The sequence below is a fragment of the Physeter macrocephalus genome, chromosome 4, assembly GCF_002837175.3.
Source record: "Physeter macrocephalus isolate SW-GA chromosome 4, ASM283717v5, whole genome shotgun sequence".
NCBI lineage: Eukaryota > Metazoa > Chordata > Mammalia > Artiodactyla > Physeteridae > Physeter > Physeter macrocephalus.
Window position 1 is genome coordinate 140,316,758 of NC_041217.1, and position 20,598 is coordinate 140,337,355.

The 20,598-nt window shown below is 38.0% G+C and overlaps 2 protein-coding genes across 9 annotated transcripts in view; one reads left to right on the forward strand and one right to left on the reverse strand.

The window, feature by feature from the left end:
• The first annotated feature begins 363 nt into the window (after window positions 1-363).
• TUT4 (terminal uridylyl transferase 4) overlaps window positions 364-20,598 on the forward strand; it is a 153,058-nt gene continuing 132,823 nt past the window's right edge. For 6 of the 8 annotated variants that reach the window (XM_024119799.3, XM_024119801.3, XM_028489390.2 and 3 more), the window contains exon 1: window positions 371-520. The gene's annotated coding sequence lies outside the window, so the exon portion shown is untranslated. Of the gene's footprint in view, window positions 521-20,598 lie in introns of all 8 variants that reach the window. The other 2 variants (XR_003679635.2, XM_028489393.2) reach the window with 2 other exon arrangements.
• Window positions 13,959-14,736, reverse strand: LOC112063853 (sigma intracellular receptor 2-like). Its single transcript, XM_028489394.2, is given in 2 exon segments — window positions 13,959-14,285; window positions 14,287-14,736. Coding segments are annotated over 2 exon segments (687 nt in total). The 5' UTR covers window positions 14,728-14,736; the 3' UTR covers window positions 13,959-14,039.

A 20,598-nucleotide genomic window follows, 5' to 3' on the forward strand; every position in this document is an offset into this window, starting at 1 on the left:
CTCACCTCGGCGTTGTTTCCCTCCTCTCCATTGTTTCCGGTCTCTACCACAAGGCCCCGAACGTAGCCCCTCCCCCATTGGTGTTTACTACCCCCCACCCCGGTTTAACCAGTGCCCAGGGGACCCCAGAACGGAGGGAGTGGGCACCCCAAACTCTTCTCACTGCGCCTCTTCTCCGGGGTCTCCTGCGCATCTACCCCCTACCCCCGCCCGGGTCAGGACTCCATTCGGGGCTCCGTCCCTCTCTCCCCTCCCCCTCTCCCCCGGCTCCCCTTCTCCCTCGGCCCCCTCCCCTCAGCGGGTCCTCCTCTTTCTCTCCCCCTCTCTCCTCCCCCTCCCCATCCCTTCCCCCCCACAATGCAGTTCGCGGCGCGGCGGACATGGCGGTGGAACCGTGAGCTCGTCGTGTCCTGGCCTCCAGCGGCGGCGGCAGTGACGGCGGCAGCGGGAGGCGGAGGCGGAGCGGGAGCCACTGAGATGAGGAGGCGCCGCGCGCGCCTGTAGCTCGCGGGCCTCGCAGGTACGGAGGTTCCGGCCGCGGCGCAGCACCCGGCGCCCAAGGGGGTGTGCTCGGGGCAGGCCGGGCGGCCCCCTCTTCGCCCTCAGGTGCCGCGGCTCGCAGGTGTTGCGGGCCCGGCCCGAGCGCGTGTCAGCCGCCCTCTTGGGGCCTGACACTTCTTTCTTTGCCGGAACGCGCTTCGGGTGTCCCAGGGGAAGGCAGAGATAAGGGAGGTAGGGGCGGCGGCCTGGGCTTCCTGAGGAGGGCATCGGGGAGCTTTGGGGCCGAACTCCACAGCGAGGCTGGGGCGCTCGGCCCCCGAGGTGAAACCTGTAGACCCGGGCAGCGGATTTTGAGTTAACGGGATAGGAGTGAACATTTTCTGGGGTCCAGTATAATTCCTTGTCATGTGTGCCTTTTCTTTCATTCCTGCTTAGATATAAACGTACGTATATAACATGTAAATACACAAACACGCATATAATACATAATAAACATTTTTTTCCGGGCTCGCCCTTGTCGGGAGGAGAGAACGTAGAGATGTCTGTGAGGATTTCGCTTCTTGCTCGCCCGCCTTCTCTCTCCCCCGCCCCCCGGTCGAATGGTGGTAATGAACGCTTTTGACGTGGGAAACTGAGATTCGTATTTGTAAACAGCACTCGCCGAGTGTGTTGTACGCCTCCGCGAGAGGTTTCAGGTCCTTTTGGTATACGGATTGCAAAAGAATGAGATATTTAGACCTGAAAGAAAGATATCATCGGGATTTCAAGTCGTACCTGAATGTGGTGAATTACTGTTATTTTAACAACGTTGATTAAATACTTTTATTTTAGAAGATTATCAAATTTTTAATCAGATGAATTTTGTACCTTGCGCGAGATCTTAGTTTCGGTATACCATGTTTCTTCGTTTCGATATATTTTTTATACAAAAGTAGTTCCTTACACATTTGACGTTCTACTCCCTTTTGTGATCTCCTTAGTGTCCAGAAGTGCAATTCGAATTGTGTATTGTTGGCATGCATTTAATAATTAGCTGGAGCGGATCAGGTTACCTTTTGTTTCCAAAGATCGCCCCCTCATCCAGTCTTGTAGTAGCGAAATGTGTAACACTTGGTGAAACGGAACATATCCTTTTTCTGTTTTTAAAATAACGAGAACTATTAGCTAATAAAATTGGATAATCGCAGCTGGTTATGATAATTTAGAGAGAATGCCGTATCAAGGTGGTGAATTGTAGGATGGTTTTTTTAAAAAGTTTTTTTTGTTGTTGTTACTATCAGTCAGCGTGTTCTGTATATGAGTAGTGTACGCTGAAATTTTTTTTAGGCTCAGAACGCTTGCTTGTATGTCTCCTTAGAAATTGCTGCAGTACATTGCATCCTAGTACTGATTAGTCACAACTTATAAAATTATGAAATATTGATTCATTAGAAAACTGTGCTTAAGATAATTAATGAATTCACTAGTGTCTAGTGTACTATGATCCTTTTATAAACAAATTTTAAAGAGTGCTTAAAAACCGTATACTTGGGGGAGAATAAGAATTTTAAGTTGTATTATGCTTTAAAAAGATGATATTTAATACAAACAAAAGAGTTACTTTTTAAAAAAGCTATTTTAGATAAATTTTCCTGCTGGTTGTAATTTTTCATTTGACTTGTGTGGAAAATGAAAAAAATAAAGCTTCCTTGAAGTAATACAGAAGCGGAAGTGAAAGTTATTGACATTTAATGTTTTAAGTCTAGCAAATATCTGAATACAAAAAGGAAATTAAAGTCTTCATTGTCCGAGGTCGAGTTGTTAGTAATACAGGTAAACTAACAAGATGTTATGATGCACATAAGTTTAGTTCAATATTGTAAATCCTAAATCACATCTAGAATTACATTTATTTTTAGTTAATGTAGCTGGAACAGTATAGTGTCTACATTATAATTTCAGACCTTTTAAAATAAAAATTTTTATTTGTAATTATAAATGTCTGATTAATAAAAAGCTGTTTAAAGAGAATTTTTATTCTCAGAGTAGAGTCATTTTAGTAAGAGTAATTGGATAACTCTTTTTGACCTCAAAGTTAACCTTGACATGCACAATAAGCAGGATTAATTATGTTGTGTTCTTCATATAATGTTAAATCAGGATCTTTGGGTAGACAAAGGTGTATGAATTTTATTTCTGCAGAAAGTTTCTGGTTTCAGAGAAACTATAAATAAGACTTACCTGTAAATGCCGATGCCAGTAAATTTTGTTTACTCTTAAAAAAAAAAGACCATTTTGATATAACAAATTCAGTGAGATGTGTTACTTCCTAACATAAACTATAAATGCTTGAATTCAGTTGATTGTTACTGCAGATAGAAATACGTTCTAAAAAAGAACAGTTCTAGAAAGACAAATAGGCAAGGGGAGTAAAGCAGGATATATAGACATTTTTCTTCTTAGAGGAATTAAGATTAATTACACTGAACTAAGTAAATTAGAATTTTTTTACACTAAACTAAGTTTTACCTGTTTTGTTTCAGGCATTGTGCTAGACATGTTTATGTATTTTTTTTCACTTGTTCAGTGTAACAACCCTATGAAACCTGTTTTATAAATGAGGAATCTCTGACTCAGAGGTTAATTTGCATAAGATCATAGAGTTAGAAAGATTGAAAGCAGCTCTGTGTTCTTCTTATATATGTCATGTTGCTTCTCAGATGTATCAAGTGTTCTCCCAATTTTATAGGAGAAACTGCCTAAGGTTGCTTGTTCATTCATCATTTAATCATTTATTTCTTCAAACATTTGCATTTTTACTTTATGCTAGACATTGCTAGGTTTTAGAGATATAAAATTATTGAAGACAACCTCTTGCTTCAGGGAACTCAGTCATATAATATGTACAGATAAATTTCAACACACTAGATTATGGGAGTTTGGAGGGAAGAAGCTGGCTCTTGAGGGATGAGTAGGAATTTTCCAGGTGGAGAAGGGGATAGAGTGGAGACCATTCCAAAGTAAAGGAATAATGTGTGTGAAGGTGATAAGTTGTAATAGGGCTTGGTGTTTAAGGGAGAGTGAGAAATTCAGTGTGGTATGAATTGAGGAGTTATGGATAGAGTGGTGAGAGAAATGGTTTGAAGTACCTGGCAGATTGTGAAGATTATTGTGTATGTTAAATGAAGACCTTTGGATTTTTATCTTGTAAAGTGAGATCACCAAGTGGGATAGTGGTTGAGCTGTGATTAAAATTATGTTTTTTGATTCCTATTTTAGTATTTCTTTCTCCTTGGCTTCTCCATAAATAGATTTACCGTTGTTTTCATCGGATAGTCAAGCCATCTTTTGCATGCTGCTCTCTTCTCTTCTCTCTAGTTGCTGTATTCCAGACTGGTTCTTTGAGGATCCTGTGATCCAAGTCTTACTGTCTAAGAATGTTTAATTTCTTAGAGGAGTCTTTTCAGGTAAAAATAACTCTGGGAGAAATCACCTTGTTATGGTTACACAGGAAGTGTTTTCACTCCTTGGCTTGGGTTAGTCGACTGCTTTCTAGTTTACCACTAAAAAGCAATAACATAGGGCATTGGGGAATGTGGGCTGGAAAGCAGAGGCAGGATTCATACAAGCTCGGTGTTCATCAGTAAAGATGAGCGAAGTCCTACTGATCTTTATACAAAGCAATCTGTATTTTCAAAAATTAGGTATTTTGTAAGACACATAATCTGGGCGTTTTAAATGGGTATTTGATTTACAATGATAATAGGTAATTTACTGCATAGTTACTATGTGTTAATTTATTGGTAAAGATCTTAGAAGTATTCATCGGTCCTTACAACAACTCCTTTTATATTATCAGTATTTATATGTGAGGAAGGTAGCTGCAGAAAGACTAAATACCTTGGATAAGATCTCAGAGCTAGTTTGCTGCTGGGCCAGGATTTGAACTCAGGGGGTCTGAGTCTAGAGTTAGAGCTCTTAACCACTATACTATGTTGCACCTCAAGCTTAGGTTGTCAAAATTTAGTATGCAGAGGATGTTTAATTCAGTATAGTCGCATAGGTTGTCAAAAAATGTTTTGTTAAGAATATAAAGTATGAATTAACATGATAATGAAATCTGATTGCATTTTGTCAGTCTCAGCTGTACACTGTAGTTTAAATAATTTAACATTAAAATTGATTGGTCATTAACTATAAATAACTCCAGTCTTGTGCTGAGGGTTAGTTTAGGTCAGCGGTATTCAAACTATGTTTTGGGGACCTTTTGGGGATCTCTGAGTCGTAACTGTTTTCATAGTAATATTAAGAAGATATTTACCTTTTCCCCTTTCATTTTCCCATCTGGAATGTAGAGTGATAGATACATGTGAAAACATTATTACTTTGATGGTATTGGAATGTGTAATAGTGTATTCTTTTTTCTTTTTCTTTGAGATATAATTTACAGTACCATAAAACTCACCTTTTTAAAGCACGAAGTTCAGGGACTTCCCTGGCAGTCTGGCGGTTAAGGCTCCGCACTTCCAATGCCGGGGATACGGGTTTGATCCCTGGTTGGGGAACTAAGATCCCATGTGCTGCGTTGCGTGACCAAAAAAAAAAGCATGCAGCTCAGTGTATATTCGTAAGGTTATGTAACCATCACTACTGTTTAATTCCAGAACATTTTCATCTTACCAAAAGAAACCCTGTGTCCATTAGCAATACGCTGCATCCCCCCCACCTCAAGCTTTTGGCAGCCACTAAACTGCTTTCTGTCTTTGGAATTGCCTATTCTGGATATTTCATGTGAATAGAGTCATATAACATGTGGCTTTTTGTGCCTGGCTTCTTTACTAAGCATAATGTTTTCAAGGTTCGTCCATAATACATCATGTATTAGCACTTCATTCCTTTTTATGGCTGAATAATACTACATTCTGTGGATTGTATTCTATAGAGATACCACATTTTGTTTATCCACTCATCATTTGATAGACATTTGGGTTATTTCCACTTCTTGGCTATTATGAATAATGTTTCTTTGAACATTCATGTAAAAGTTTTTGTGAGGATGTATGTTTTCATTTCTCTTGGAAATATACGCAGGAGTGGAATTGCTGAGTGTTCTGATACATTTATGTTTAACTTGATGGAGGAACTGCCAAACTATTTTCCTGAGGGGCTGCACCATCTTATATTTTTGCTAGTAATGTACGAAGGTTCTAATTTCTCCACATCCTCACCAACACTTGTTATTGTCCATCTTTTAAATTATAGCCATCCTAGCTGGTGAAGTGGTATCTCATTGTGGTTTTGATTTGCAATTCCCTAATGACTAATGATGTTAAGCATCTCTTCATGTGTCTGTTAGCTATTTGTATATCTTATTTGGAGAAATGTCTATTTAAATCCTTTGTTCATTAAAAAAAATTGGATTATTTTTATTGTTGAATTGTAAGAGTTCTTTATATATTCTGCATGCTAGACCCTTATCAGATAAATGATATGCAGAAATGTTCTCCCATTTTGTGGGTTGTCTTTTAATTTTCTTTTTTAAAATTTTAAAATTTTGGCAAAATATATATATAACAAAATTTACCATGTTAACCATTTTTAAGTGTATATTCACAGTGTTGTGCAACCATCACCACCATCCACATCCAGAACTTTTTCCTTTTTCCCAAACTAACACTCTGTGCTCTTAAGCAATAACTCCTCATTCACTCCTCCCCTCAGCCCCTAGCAACCATCATTCTACTTTCTGTCTCTATGAATTTGACTACTGTATGTAATTAGAGTCATATAATATTTGTTCTTTTGTGACTTATTTCATTTAGCACAGTGTCTTCAAGGTTCTTCCATGTTTTAGCATGTGTTGGAATTTGCTTCCTTTTTAAGGCTGAATAATGTTCTGTTTATCCATTCATCCGTTGATAGACACTTTGGTTGCTTCTGCCTTTTGGCTATTGTGAGTACTGCTGCTGTGGATGTGGTGTACAAATATCTGTTTGAGTCCCTGCTTTCTGTTCTTTGGAAATGTACCCAGAAGTGGAATTGCTGGATCATGTGGTAAATCTATGTTTAGTTTTTGAGGAACTGCCATTTAATTCTTTTCATTTTCTTGAGTATGTTTTTTTAAGCACCCAAGTTTTAGATTTTGATAAGGTCCTATTTATTTTTTCTTGCGCTTTGGGAGTCATATCTAAGAAATATAAGCCAAAATTATAAAGATCTACACCTGTGTTTTTTTCTAACAGTTTTATAGTTTTAGCTTTTACATTTAGGTCTTTGATCCATTTTTAGTTAATTTTTGAATGTGGTGTGAGGCAGAGTTCCAACTTCATTCTTTTGCATGTGGCTATCCAATTGTCCTAGCACCATTTATTGACAAGTCTATTCTTTCCCATGTTGAATAATCTTGGTGTCATTGTTGAAAATCACTTGACCATAAATGTCTCTGTTTGTTTCTGGCTTCTCAATTGATTCTGGATTCTCCATTGATTTGTATGTCTGTCCTTATGCCAGTACCACCCAGTCTTTTTTCTTCTTTTATTATTTCTTTCATTTTGGCTGCATTGGGTCTTTGTTACTGTGCATGGGCTTTCTCTATTTGTGGCAAGTGGGGGCTCCTCTTCCTTGCGGTGCGCGGGCTTCTCGTTGCGGTGGCATCTCTTGTTGGGGAGCACAGGCTCTAGGCACAAGGGCTTCAGTAGTTGCAGCACATGGGCTCAGTAGTTGTGGCTTGCGGGCTCTAGAGTGCAGGCTCAGTAGTTGTGGCGCACGGGCTTATTTGCTCTGCGGCATGTGGGATCTTCCCAGACCAGGGCTCGAACCCATGTCCCCTGCATTGGCAGGAGGATTCTTAACCACTGCACCACCAGGGAAGTTCCACCACCCAGTTTTGATTACGGTAGCTTTGTAGAAAGTTTTGAAATTGGGAAATTGAAGTTGAAGTTGTGAGTTCTCCAACTTAACTTTTCTTTTTCAAGATTGTTTTGGCTGTTCTGAGTCCCTTGCATTTCCATGTGCATGTTAGGATCCACTTGTCAATTTTTGAAGAAAATCTTGTACTTCTTTTGTTACTACTTTGATGGTATTGGAATGTGTAATAGTGTATTCTTTTTCTTTTTCTTTGAGATATAATTTACAGTACCGATTGTAAATGGAATTGTTTTCTTGACTTCACTTTCAGACTGTTCATTGCTAGTATATAGAAATACAATTGATTTTTGTATATTGTCTTGGATAGTAATCTTGCTGGACTAATTTATTAGCTCTAACAGTTTTTTTGAGGATTCCTTGGGATTTTTTATATATGGGATCATGTCATCTGCAAATATAGATAGTTTTACTTCTTCCTTTCCAGTCTGGATGCTTTTTATTTCTTTTCCTTGCCTAATTGCCCTGGCTGGTACAGTGTCGAAAAGAAGTGAAGACAACAGGGAATCCCCTGGAGGTCTGGTGGTTAGGACTCGGTGCTTTCACTTCTGCAGCCCACATTTAATCCCTGATCAGGGAACGAAGATCCTGCAAGTCACGTGGCCTAAATAAATAAATAAATAAGTAGATAAATGTAAAAAGAACTGAAGACAACATATCCTTGTTTCTGTTCTTAAGGGAGAAAACATTTAGTCTTTCACCATAAGTATGATGTCACACGTGGGTTTTTTGTCAGATTGAGGAAAGTTTCTTTTGATTCCTAATTTGTTGAGTGTTTTTATTGTAAAAGGGCGTTAGATTTTATCAAATGCTTTTCTTGTGTCACTTGAGATGACTGTGGTTTTTGTCCTTTATTTTATTAATATGGTGTATTACATTGATTGATTTTCATATTGAACCAACCTTGCATTCCTGGGATAGAATACACTTGATCCTGGTGTATAACTTTTTGTTGCTGGATTTGGTTTGCTAGTATTTTGTTGAGGATTTTGCATCTGTATTCATAAGACACATTGGTGTATAGTTTTCTTGTAACGTCGTTGTCTGGTTTTGGTATTAAGGCAATATTGGCCTCATAGAATGAGTTAATAGTGTGTTCTTGTATTTGAAAAATTTCTCAGTTTTAATATCTAATGATGTAAGTGTCAATAGGTGTAACTCACAGAAACAAAAGTTCTTGGGATTCTTGGTAATTTTTAGGAGTATAAATGCATCCTGAGGTCAAAAAGTTTGAGAACTGCTGGTTTGGGCTAAGGATATACCTTAGTGCCTAAGCATTGAACCAAAAAATATGTCTCTTTTTTCTTGTCATAAACCAATCCCATTTGTGTCATTTTAGGCAAGTCATAGGCTCAGGGTGCCTCATTAATATATAAAGTGGAAATACTGCAAGACTGTTAACTTTACATATGTGAAAAGATAAATGAGTGGGCATGTTAAGCATATATTAGCTGATGCTGTACCTTCAAAACAACCCTGTTTTTAAAAAATTCTTAAATTTTATTTTAGTTTTTTGTACAGCAGATTATTAGTTGTACATTCTATGCATATTAGTGTATATTTGTCAATCCCAGTCTCCCAATTCATCACACCATGATGCCCCCCCACCACTTTCTCCCCTTGATGTCTATACATTTGTTCTCTACATCTGTGTCTCTATTTCTGCCCTGCAGACTGGTTCACCTGTACCATTTTTCTAGGTTCCATGTATATGCATTAATATACGATATTTGTTTTTCTTTTTCTGACTTATTCTGTATGACAGTATCTAGATCCATCCATGTCTCTACAAATGATCCAATTTCGTTCCTTTTTATGGCTGAGTAATATTCCATTGTGTATATGTACCACATCTTCTTTAACCATTCATCTGTCGATGGGCATTTAGGTTGCTTCTGTGACCTGGCTGTTGTAAATAGTGTTGCAATGAACATTGGGGTGCATGTGTCTTTTTGAATTATGGTTTTCTCAGGGTATATGCCGAGTAGTGGGATTGCTGGGTCATATGGTAATTCTATTTTTAGTTTTTTAAGGAACCTTCATACTGTTCTCCATAGTGGCTGTATCAATTTACATTCCCACCAACAGTGCAAGAGGGTTCCCTTTTCTCCGCACCCTCTCCAGCATTTGTTGTTTGTAGATGTTCTGATGCTGCCCGTTCTAACTGGTGTGAGGTGATAACCTCATTGTAGTTGTGATTTGCATTTCTCTAATAATTAGTGATGTTGAGCAGCTTTTCATGTGCTTCTTGGCCATCTGTATGTGTTCTTTGGAGAAATGTCTATTTAAACAAATCTTTTTTTTAAACTGAAAAATTTTTAAGGGCTCCAGGACTTTTTGTAGGAACTTATGATTGTTATGAGACAGTGTCTTGAATTCTGTCATACAGGTAAAAAGTTGTTAGATGTGTTTGGAACTTGTATTTAAGCTTTCTGTGATAGTACCAGTTTTAAACCAGTGATTTTCATTATATGAGAGGTACACCTCCTTAGGAAGGTGTTTCATAATCACTTTGGAAGGTCTTTTAAACCACTCACAGCTAGCCTCTCCCACCCCCCCATTCTTGTGTTCCTCTTTATTTCTGTTGGCCATGTATTCTGTTTCTCAGATGGGTTAGAAAAATGGTTGAGAACCATTATTCTGAATCCTCTAAGGGGGTTTGTAGCTTGTTCCCTTCACACCTCCTTCTTCAAAACCAGACCCATGTTTTTCTATGTAGTGTCAGTCTATTCTTCTATTCTCCTCTAAAATTCTTCTTCTTTTAAGACTGGTGCCCTACTGCCAAGCGGGGAAAGTGGCTGGGGGGTGGTGGTGGTGGTGTGATGAATTGGGCGATTGGGATTGACATGTATACACTGATGTGTATAAAATTGATGACTAATAGAACCTGCTGTATAAAAAAATAAATAAAATAAAATTCAAAAATTCAAAAAAAAAAAAAAAGACTGGTGCCCTACTGGCTGTTTCTTACCTGACTTTGTTATTTCAATCTAGGAACCTCTGTGTCACCCCCTTATGTTCACTGATACTTCGGTATAATTCTTGATATCATGTCAGGCAGTTGGAAGCATAATACTGAAGGTTACCTAACATCTTTTTAAAAAAATATATATGTATATATATTTAAAATTTATTTATTTATTTTTGGCTGTGTTGGGTCTTCGTTTCTGTGCAGGGGCTTTCTCCAGTTGCGGCGAGTGGGGGCCACTCTTCATCGCGGTGCGCGGGCCTCTCACTATCGCGGCCTGTCGTTGCGGAGCACAGGCTCCAGACGCACAGGCTCAGTAGTTGTGGCTCACGGGCCCAGTTGCTCCGCGGCACGTGGGATCCTCCCAGACCAGGGCTCGAACCCGTGTCCCCTTCATTGGCAGGCAGACTCTCAACCACTGCGCCACCAGGGAAGCCTACCTAGCATCTTAACTTTATTTTTCCTTAATTTCTGTATTCTAGTGGTATTCAACTCTACTTTCCTTGACACACCTACTCATATGGTTCAAAAATGGTTCTACTTCTGACCAAAATCTCCTTAATATCTATATGTACATCTTTCTCATTTCTTTAGTTTTCTCATCTATCCCTAATCTCTTTGTATATAACCTCTTTTGGACTTTATCTTTCCCCCTCACCAGTACGATTACTGTTGTGTTCACTTACCCTATTGAAATATTCATCTGTCAGTCCCCTACCCAGTATGAATTTAAATATCTGTAAATTGTATAAACTAGTAGACTGGTGTGTTATGTATGTAGTTAGGTCTTTGACACAGCTGGGCAGTATTTTAGTCAGATTTCTTTCCTGTTTCTCACATTTAGTATTGTTTTACCCTGGCCTTAAGCCCTCTACTGCCCTCTGCCTTTCTCAGTGTTGGCCTTCTGTTTCATAGAACAATGTTATAAAACTTGTGTTCCTCATAGTCCTTTGAGATACTGATAGGTGGTCCTGGCAAAAAATGTTTCTTTAGTCAAATAAATCTGGGAAATGTTGCAAATTAGATCTCACTCTTAGAGATTTACAGTGCTTATTAGGATATTGAAGCATCTTCTGGGAAGAAACCCATTTAACTTTAACACAACTTTTCCCTCTCCGCAATCCCACTAAAATTGCTTGTGTTAAGGCCCTAAATAACCTTTTAATACTTCTTACTATTATTGATAACTACTCTTGTTTACTTCAGTGACATCTCCTTTTCTTCTCTTCTCTGTCTTCCTGTTCTGCAGAGGTTAATCTAAAGCAGAAATTGTGCTACTCTTCTGCTTATCATCTATGGCTTCTCTTTGCGAAAGTCTAAACTTGAGTTGGTGTGCAAATATGTGTACCAATTTACATTCCCAGTTCATCTCCTGTATTCATCATTATGCATGCTATTTTACATCCTAAAAAACTTATCAGAGTTTTAGAAATATATTTTGTATAGTACATACAAATCTTGTCTTACTCCTTCTCTTAAGTGAGAAATTCTTTCTCAGCTCAATATTATCTCCATGTAGAGGGCTTTTTCTTAGGCTCTTTCCTCAGGGTTTCCTTAGCATGTGTCACATAATATTGTCATTATTTGTTTATATGACTATCTCCCCTTTTAGACATGAGCCTATTATTTATTTTTGTATCCCCAGCTTTTAACTGAGCTTATATGTGAATGTTGAAAATTAATATTTGTTAAAACTAATTCCAGATTTATATTTGTTTACCTGAGCAAATAAAAGCGCAGCTACATAATTTGCAGGGCCTAGTGCAACATAAAAATGCAGGGTCCCTAGTTTAAAACGCAGGAAGAAAAGTGCTGTTAAAGTTACTAAAACATAAAGTTTTTTTTTTTCTTCTTTGATCTTACTCTCAGCTCGTTGTGTTTATTTTCTTTTTAATGTCATTGTAAATAAAGAACATTGAAATTGTTAAATAAGCATGAATTTTATTGTTCAACTTTGTATTGTGCAATGCCAGATTTAAATGCACATATATGATTACTTAACTCTTACGTGGAATTGCTAGAATTTCATAGCTTGTACATATATATTTCATGCTTACCAGTATAGGGAAAACACTGCACAAAACTTACTCACTGTTTTTTTTTTTTTTTTTTTTTTGCGGTATGCGGGCCTCTCACTGCTGTGGCCTCTCCCGTTGTGGAGCACAGGCTCCGGACGCGCAGGCTCACGGGCCTAGCCGCTCTGCGGCATATGGGATCCTCCCGGACCAGGGCACGAACCCGTGTCCCCTGCATCGGCAGGCGGACTCTCAACCACTGCGCCACCAGGGAAGCCCAACTCGCTGTTTTTATTTCATTTCTTATACTTGCACATTCTGCCAACAGTTTTTACCTTTGATTTGGCAGGACTGAAAGGAAAAGGAACTGTGGCTTGCTCTATCTTTCCCTTTCCTTCTGTGTTGTCACTTTTAGCATAAGTGGTTGGCTAATACAGGGAAGTTAACATGAGTAAGAAAAGACATGATAGGCTTTTTGATCATTCATGTTTCTTAGATTTCCATTGCCTTTTCTCTGTGTTTGAAGCAAGTTATGGTTCAAACAAAATGTGGCTTCTTGGGCTGTTAGTACCCTTGCTTACTTAGTTGTAGACAACATGCTTACTTAATATTCACATCGAGTCTTTTTTTTTTTTTTTTTTTTTTTTTTGGTCAGCAGCTACCTTTATTTTGACCAGACACACGAGTCAGATGATACTCCCAACAATCAGACCGTTAGGGCTTGTAAGCAAAACAGGCAAAAAGGGGGAACTAACCAGGACCAGCATCTACCATTTTCCATGTGTGTTCACAAGTCTTTTTTTTTTTTTTGAGTTGGCCTCCAGTATGAATTTAGAGAAAGCTAGCAGAATACCAAGTACTAACGTGAAGAGACCTTATATGCACACACTGGACCTGTCATGCGCAGCTCCCCGCCACCTGTTGCCTTTGACTGGGAATGAGACAGGAAGGAATTATTCAACTATTCGGTAGGATGAAGTTATCCAGTAGGAGGGACACCTCCAGTGCAGGTTTGAGACACCAGATGTCAGAGTAAAGGAACTTATGTTAGGTGGTCTGTAAAAAGTAATAGAAGACTGAGGCTTGGAAAGAGGATAAACAAGGAGACTTTAAAAAATCTCTTCTCCTGGGACAACCTGTTTAAGACAGAAACAATACACCTTCCAATCTGACCCATTTCTGACTGAAGGTCATGCCAAGGTTGAACGTTAAGGAAAACTAAGTTTAACGCTCTTACAGAATAGCTCACCCCCACCTAGGCGTGGGGACAAGAAAGCAGTTTTTGATGAACATCACAGAGGCACAGCTTCAAGCTTAAAAATGGCCTGAGACACCCCAGTGACACACTGTAGAGAGTCATGACTCAAAGGGTTAGTCACGGGTATACTGTGGGTCATATGACTCATGAACTTGCCAAGTAGACCATGTTGCTTGGAAGTTTATCTGGTTTCTGGTCTGGTTCTGCCTTTAGTAATCCTGCAGTGGTGCTTGGGCACATGGTGAGGCCTCTGGCACCACTTCCGTATAACCTAGCCCACACCCCTCTGCTCATCCTCAGGTGATCAGTCTGTTTATGCCAGTGCCCTTGGAAGATGAGGGTTTGATGTGCCTCCTGCCAGTGCCTTGGCCATGTGTGTTGCTGCTGGTGTGTTTCAAATACTACTGAAAACATGGGCTCTGAGCATTTTCCTGGTACTGGGTCCAACAGGAAACTGCCCCGTGGTCACCTCTCCCCTGGACCCGGGGTTATTTTTCCTCATTTTTTTCTCCTCAGACTTGTAGTAGGGGTTCTGCAACATGAAAAGCAGAAGTATAAGAGGGGTGAGAAAGTAGGGCATGTAGACAGATACAAGGAATAGTCGTTCGTGGAAAGTCTTAGGTCCTTGTCCTCTGAAAACAACTGGCTTTGGAGAAATCCTCGAGTAGAAATGTGGAGAGGATTGGAATCAGAGTTGTCATCGTTTGAACCGAGTAGATGATTGCAGGGGTGCAGATCCACCTGCAGCCTCCTTTGAAGAAGGCATATGTTGCGACAGGAAAGAAAGGCAGCTGAAACACAAGCTCGCAAAACAGGAAGGACTTAAACCACACCGGGGCGTTCTGTAGCAGGGGATCTTTGAACTCAGTATACCACTGCTGCAGGTTTCTCAGCTTCACGGGGTAGAGATCGCGCGGCAGCACCGCCTGCAAGTCCACGAGCAGGGTGATTGGGATGTGGGAGAGGAAGTAGAGGCCCAGCAGCCACTCCAGGCCGTGCCGGGTGCCCAGAGGCCCCATCATCCATCGGTTGGGCAGAGCAGGAGGCCAGACTATGCTGGAGGGAACGCGACGTGGCCACATTGAGTCTTGCTGAACTCCCTACACATCATGGACCAACCGATATTCTGTGTTCACGGGGCATCACCAAAGCTATATGAGAATGAGGTGGAAACGAATGGCAGGGTATACATTTTGCATATATCTCCTGCTCCTGTGCATGTTCCATTGTCCTATTAGACTTCACTACAAAGCACAAATTCAAAAATAAAATTATTAAGAATTTCAAGTTGGTGACAGGAGAGCTTTAAACCAAGCACAACGTCTTTCTGAGCATGGAGCCCTGTGTAACTGCACAGATCACATGACCATGAAATTAGCCCTGAACAAAAGGGTTGGAGGGAAATAGTAACATGGGTCGAGACAGAGACTGCCTTATTTCACCTTGTACTAATGTGATAAGCCTTGTTACTGCTCCTTTATTTTGAGGCATTCTGAGGGTTGTGTTCCTTATTGCCTTGAAGTTAGGTGCAGCCATGTGGCTTTTTTTGGTAAATGAAATGTGAGCAAAGGTGACCAGTGCTATTCCTTCTCCCTCTGTTTTGCTAATATGGGAGGTAACATAAGATTAAAGCAGCTTGGAATGCTGAGCCAATGCATAAAGGACAGCTGCCTTAGAGAGTCACCTTAATTCACAGAGGATTTTGCATGAGTTGTTAAATCAGTGTATGTTGTGATAAACATTGAGTTGTAGAGGTTGTTATTGCAGCATAACCTGGCCCATTCCAAGGTATACAGTATATGAAATTTCAAAATGAGTGTGGTGTTAGAAGCACAAGCATTGTAGGACCAGCACAGTTACATATCACAGTTTTTGGACCTATGGGACAAACTTTGTCTCCCTAGCAAACAAGTAACACTTAAAAAGTGTTGGCTACATTGTTATACATAAATACCAAAGAGCTGCCTGATATTGGAAGAATCAAGAGCTTTCTAGTGAATCTTGCATCACAGAACTCTTCATATAGATAGGGCTCATTCTTGATTATTTGTTTATAAGGAAAAAGAGGAAAGTGTGGCTTGGATAATTAGGGGATCCAGATGATCTCCATATCTCATTTGAAAAAAGCCCAAAAAACAATTGGCAACCTCAGGCTGTTTTAATCAACAAATTGCTTGTGAAAAGAAGCATGACTTAAACTAAACTTCTTTGACCAGTGGCCAAAAAAGTTTTACCAGATGTACACAGAAGGAAAAGGCTTGAGTAATCCAGAAAACGTAGCTAATTGGGCTTTAGATGAGGATCTAGGTAATTTAGTTTGGAAATCCCATTTATTTACAAAACTGGATTTGAGAGAAGGGGGCACAGTTCTACTTGCCTTTGATCATAAAAACTCTGTCAGTTGATTTACCCATATAAAAAGTTATGTTTTTTTTAAACCTTTAGCTATTTTAGTGAATGATTGACATTTAAAATTTGAGGTTTGTGATACTTTATATAAGCTTAATACACATTATTTCGATTAAATTTTTTGAGTTAAAAATTTTTTTATTGTGGTAAAGTATACATCACATTAAATTTATCGTTTTAACCTTTTTAAGTGTACAATTCAATGGCATTAGTACATTCACAATGTTGTGTAACCATCGCCACTATTTATTTCCAAAGCTTTTTTATCATCCCAAACAGAAACTCTGTACCCATTAAGCAATGACTTCCCATTCCCCTCTCCCGCTAGCCCCTGATAACTTCTGTTCTACTTTCTGTCCCTGTGAATTTACCAATTCTCAATATCTTATATAATTGAACCATACAATATCTGCCGTTTTGTGAGTGATTTATTTCGTTTAGCATGATGTCCTCAAGGTTCATCCATGTTGTAGCCTGTGTCAGAGTTTCCTTCCTTTAAATGGCCGAGTAATATTCCATTGTGTGTATCCCACATTTTGTTTATCCATTCATCTGTTTATAGTTGCTTGGTTGCGTCTCCCTTTTGGCTGTTGTGAATAATGCTGCAGTGAACATGGTGTACAAATATCTGTTTGAGTCCCTATTTTCAGTCTTTTGGATATATGCCTATGAGTAAAATTGCTGGATCATATGACAATTCCATGTTTAACTTTTTGAGGAACTTCCAAACTGTTTTCTGCATCAACTGCATCATTTTATTCCCACCAGCAGTTGCATGAGGATTCCCACTAGGTTTTTTGTTTTTTTTGCTTTGGTTGCCTTTGCTTTTGGTATCAAATTAAAAAAAATCATTGTCAAGATAGATGTCAAGGATGAAATTTTAAATTTTGATGAAGACCAATTTATCTATTGTTTTCTTTTGTCATCTGTGCTTTTGATGTCATATTTAAGAAACTTGCCAGATCCGAGGTCATGAATATTTATAGTTTTTATGCAGTTATAGTTTTAGTATAGATATTAAATTTAGGTCTTTTGTTTTTATTTTTGTTTTTATCCTTGCATTGTTTATTTTTGAAAATATAGGTATATATATTCTCTTCTTTCTTACAAAAAATTAGCTTACTACACATGCCTGTGTATATTACTTTTTTTCACTTAACAGTATATCTTCACTATCACTCCATAACAGAATAGAGATTTCCTCAGTCTAGTTTACATCTGTATGGTAATATATTTTATTGTTTTATGATAGTTTTTCTGTAATTTTTCAAAAGACTCAAATGGTCATTTGAGTTTTTTTCTTGTCTGCTGCTTTTACAATCAGTGTCTTGTCTTATTTGATCCATTTTGAGTTAATTTTTGCAACTGGTATAAGGTCAGGGTCCAGCTTCATTCTTTTGAACAGGTGTGTTCAGTTTTCCAGCACCATTTATTGAAAAGACTGTCCTTTCCCCCATTCAGTACTCTTAGCACTATTGTCAGATTGAATGCCCATGTATGTAAGGGTTATTTTTGGGCTCTGTATTCTGTTCCATTGATATATGTCTTTCCTTATGTCATTACCAGACTGTTTTGGTTATTGTAGCTTTGTGTAGTAAGTTTTGAAATAAAGTGTTACTCTTCCAACTAGTTTTTTCCTTTTTTTAGATTGTTTTGCCTATTTAGAGTCCTTTGAAATTCCATATGACTTTTAGGATGGGTTTTTGTTTCTGCAGAAAATGCCCTTGTGATTTTGATAGTGATTGCATTGAGTCTGCAGATCACTTTGGGTAGTATTGACATCTTAACAGTATTGTTAACAGTGTAAGTCATTGGCAATGACTTAAGTGAAGGAAACAAATGGGTGAGTGCACAGTGGGCTGCAGTTTATGGATTCTGCCCAGTCTCCAGCTTTTGGCAGCACTGGGAAAGCAGACTAAATAGTTTTGGGGACTCTTGATATTGATAACAATAAGCAAGGGGTGGAGTACTTAATTCTTTTAAGGTGAATGATAAACATTGTAAAAGGTGTGTTTTCGAATGTTCTACTCCCTTCGGCTGTAGGTTACATGAACTTAAAATACTTCCTGATTCCTTAGTTACCCATAAGCAGTGACCAAAGTCTGAAAAGGGAAGAGCAAGAAAGAGGTAGGTAGGGAAAGTAGACTGGAAGGAATCTATGAACATGGGATGTCGCTGCATTTATTTATTTAATTTCTTTCAGTAATGTTTTGTAGTGTAGTGTTTTCAGAGTAAAAATTTTTTTGCCTCCTTGGTTAAATTTATTCTTAAGTATTTTATTCTTTTTGATTTTATTGTAAGTGGAATCATTTTTGTAATTTCCTTTATGGATTGTTCATTGCCACTATAAAGAAATCTGTGTGTTGATTCTGTATCCTGCAACTTGTTGAATTTGTTTATTAGTTCTGTTTTTTTGTGTGTATTCTTGGAATTTTGTTCCATTTTGTTTATTAGCTCTGTTTTTTTGTGTGTATTCTTGGAATTTTGTTCCATTTAAGATCATGTCATCTGCAAACAGATAATTTTACTTTTTCTTTTCCAGTTTGGATGCCTTTTATTTCTTTTACTTGGCTAATTGCTCTGGCTGGAACTTCTAGTACTGTGTTAAATAGAAGTGGCAAAAGCAGACAGACATCTTCGTCTTATTGCGGGTCTTAGGGGAAATTTTTTTAAGTCTTTCACTAATGAGTATGATGCTAGCTGTGTGTTTTTCGTTTTGTTTTCATTTTGGGTTTTTTTTTTTTTTTGTAGATGGCCTTTATTATGTTGAGGAAGTTCCTTTTTATTACTAGTTCATTGAGTGTTTTTATCATGAAAAGGTGCTGGATTTTGTCAAATGCTTTCTTCTGCATCAGTTGAGATGATCACGTATTTTTCTTTTCCTTCAGTCTATTAATGTGTTTTATCACATTGATTGATAATTCATGTGTTCAATCACCCTTACGTTCTGAAGATAAATCTCATTTGGTCATGGTGTATAACCCTTTTAATATGCTGCTGAATTTGGTTTGCTAGTACTTTGTTGATGATTTTTTGCATATATATTCAGAGTATCAGAGTAATGCTGGCCTCATAGAATGAGTTAGGAAGTGTTCCCTCCTTTTCAATTTTTTGGAAGTGTTTGAGAAGGATTGGTATTAATTCTTTACATGTTGAGTAAGCTTCTCCAGTATAGCCTTCTGATTCTGAGCTCTTTTTGTTGAGGGGTTTTTGATTACTGTTTCAATCTACTTACTTGTTGTAGGGTATTCATATTTTATATTTGCTCTTGATTTAGTTTTGGTAATTTGTGTGTTTGTAGGAATTTGTCCGTTCCACCTAGGTTATCCAATTTGTTGATGTACAGTTGTTCATAGTATTCTTTTATAATCCTTATTTTAAAAAATTATATCAAATATCCTTTTATCTCTATTTTAAAAATTGTGGTAAAATAATACATTGCTTAAAAAAACACATTGTTTTCATTTGTCTCAAGGTATTGCCCTTGTGATTTCTTCTTTGACCCATTGGTTGTTTGCGTGCATTGTTTAATTTTCACATATTTGTGAATTTTCCAGTTTTTTTCCTGTTATTGATTTGATTTCCAATTTCAGTCTGTTGTGATAAGAAAAGATAATTTGTATGATTTCAGTCTTTTTAAATTTATTAAGACTTGTTTTGTGGCCTAACATAATAGTCTATCCTTGAGAATGTTCCATGTGTACTTGAGAGGAATATGTATTCTGCTGATGTTGGGTTGAGTCTTCTGGATTTATCTGTTAGGTCTCATTGCTGTATAGTGTTATTCAAGTCCTCTATTTCCTTATTGGTTTTCTGTCTGGTTGCTCTAACCGTTATTGAAAGAAAGGCATTGAAGTCTCCAACTATTTAATTTATTTATTTAATTGAAGTATAGTTGATTTACAATATTGTGTTAATGTCTGCCATACAGCAAAGTGACTCATATATATATATTATATGTAATATATATATAATATATGTATACATTCTGTTTAATATTGTTTTCCATTGTGGTTTATTGCAGGACTTTGAATATAGTTTTCTGTGCTATACAGTAGGACCTTGTTTTCCATTCATTCTGTATGTAATAGTTTGCATCTACTAACCCCAAACCCCAGTCCATCCCCCCTCCCCACTCCCTCCCCCTTGGCAACCACAAGTCTGTTCTCTATGTCTGTGTGTCTGTTTCTGTTTCATAGATAGGTTCATTGTGTCATACTTTAGATTCCACATATAAGTGACATCATATGTTATTTGTCTTTCTCTTTCTGACTTACTTCACTTAGTATGATAATCTCTAGTTCTGTCCATGTTGCTGCAAACGGCATTATTTTCTTTTTTATGGCTGAGTAGTATTCCATTGTATATAGGTACCACATCTTTTTTTGTTTTTTAAAAATTTTTATTGGAGTAGAGTTGATTTACAATGTGTTAGTTTCACGTGTACAGCAAAGTGAATCAGTTATACATATATCCACTCTTTTTTTTTTTTTAAGATTCTTTTCCCATATAGGCCATTACAGAGTACTGAGTAGAGTTCCCTG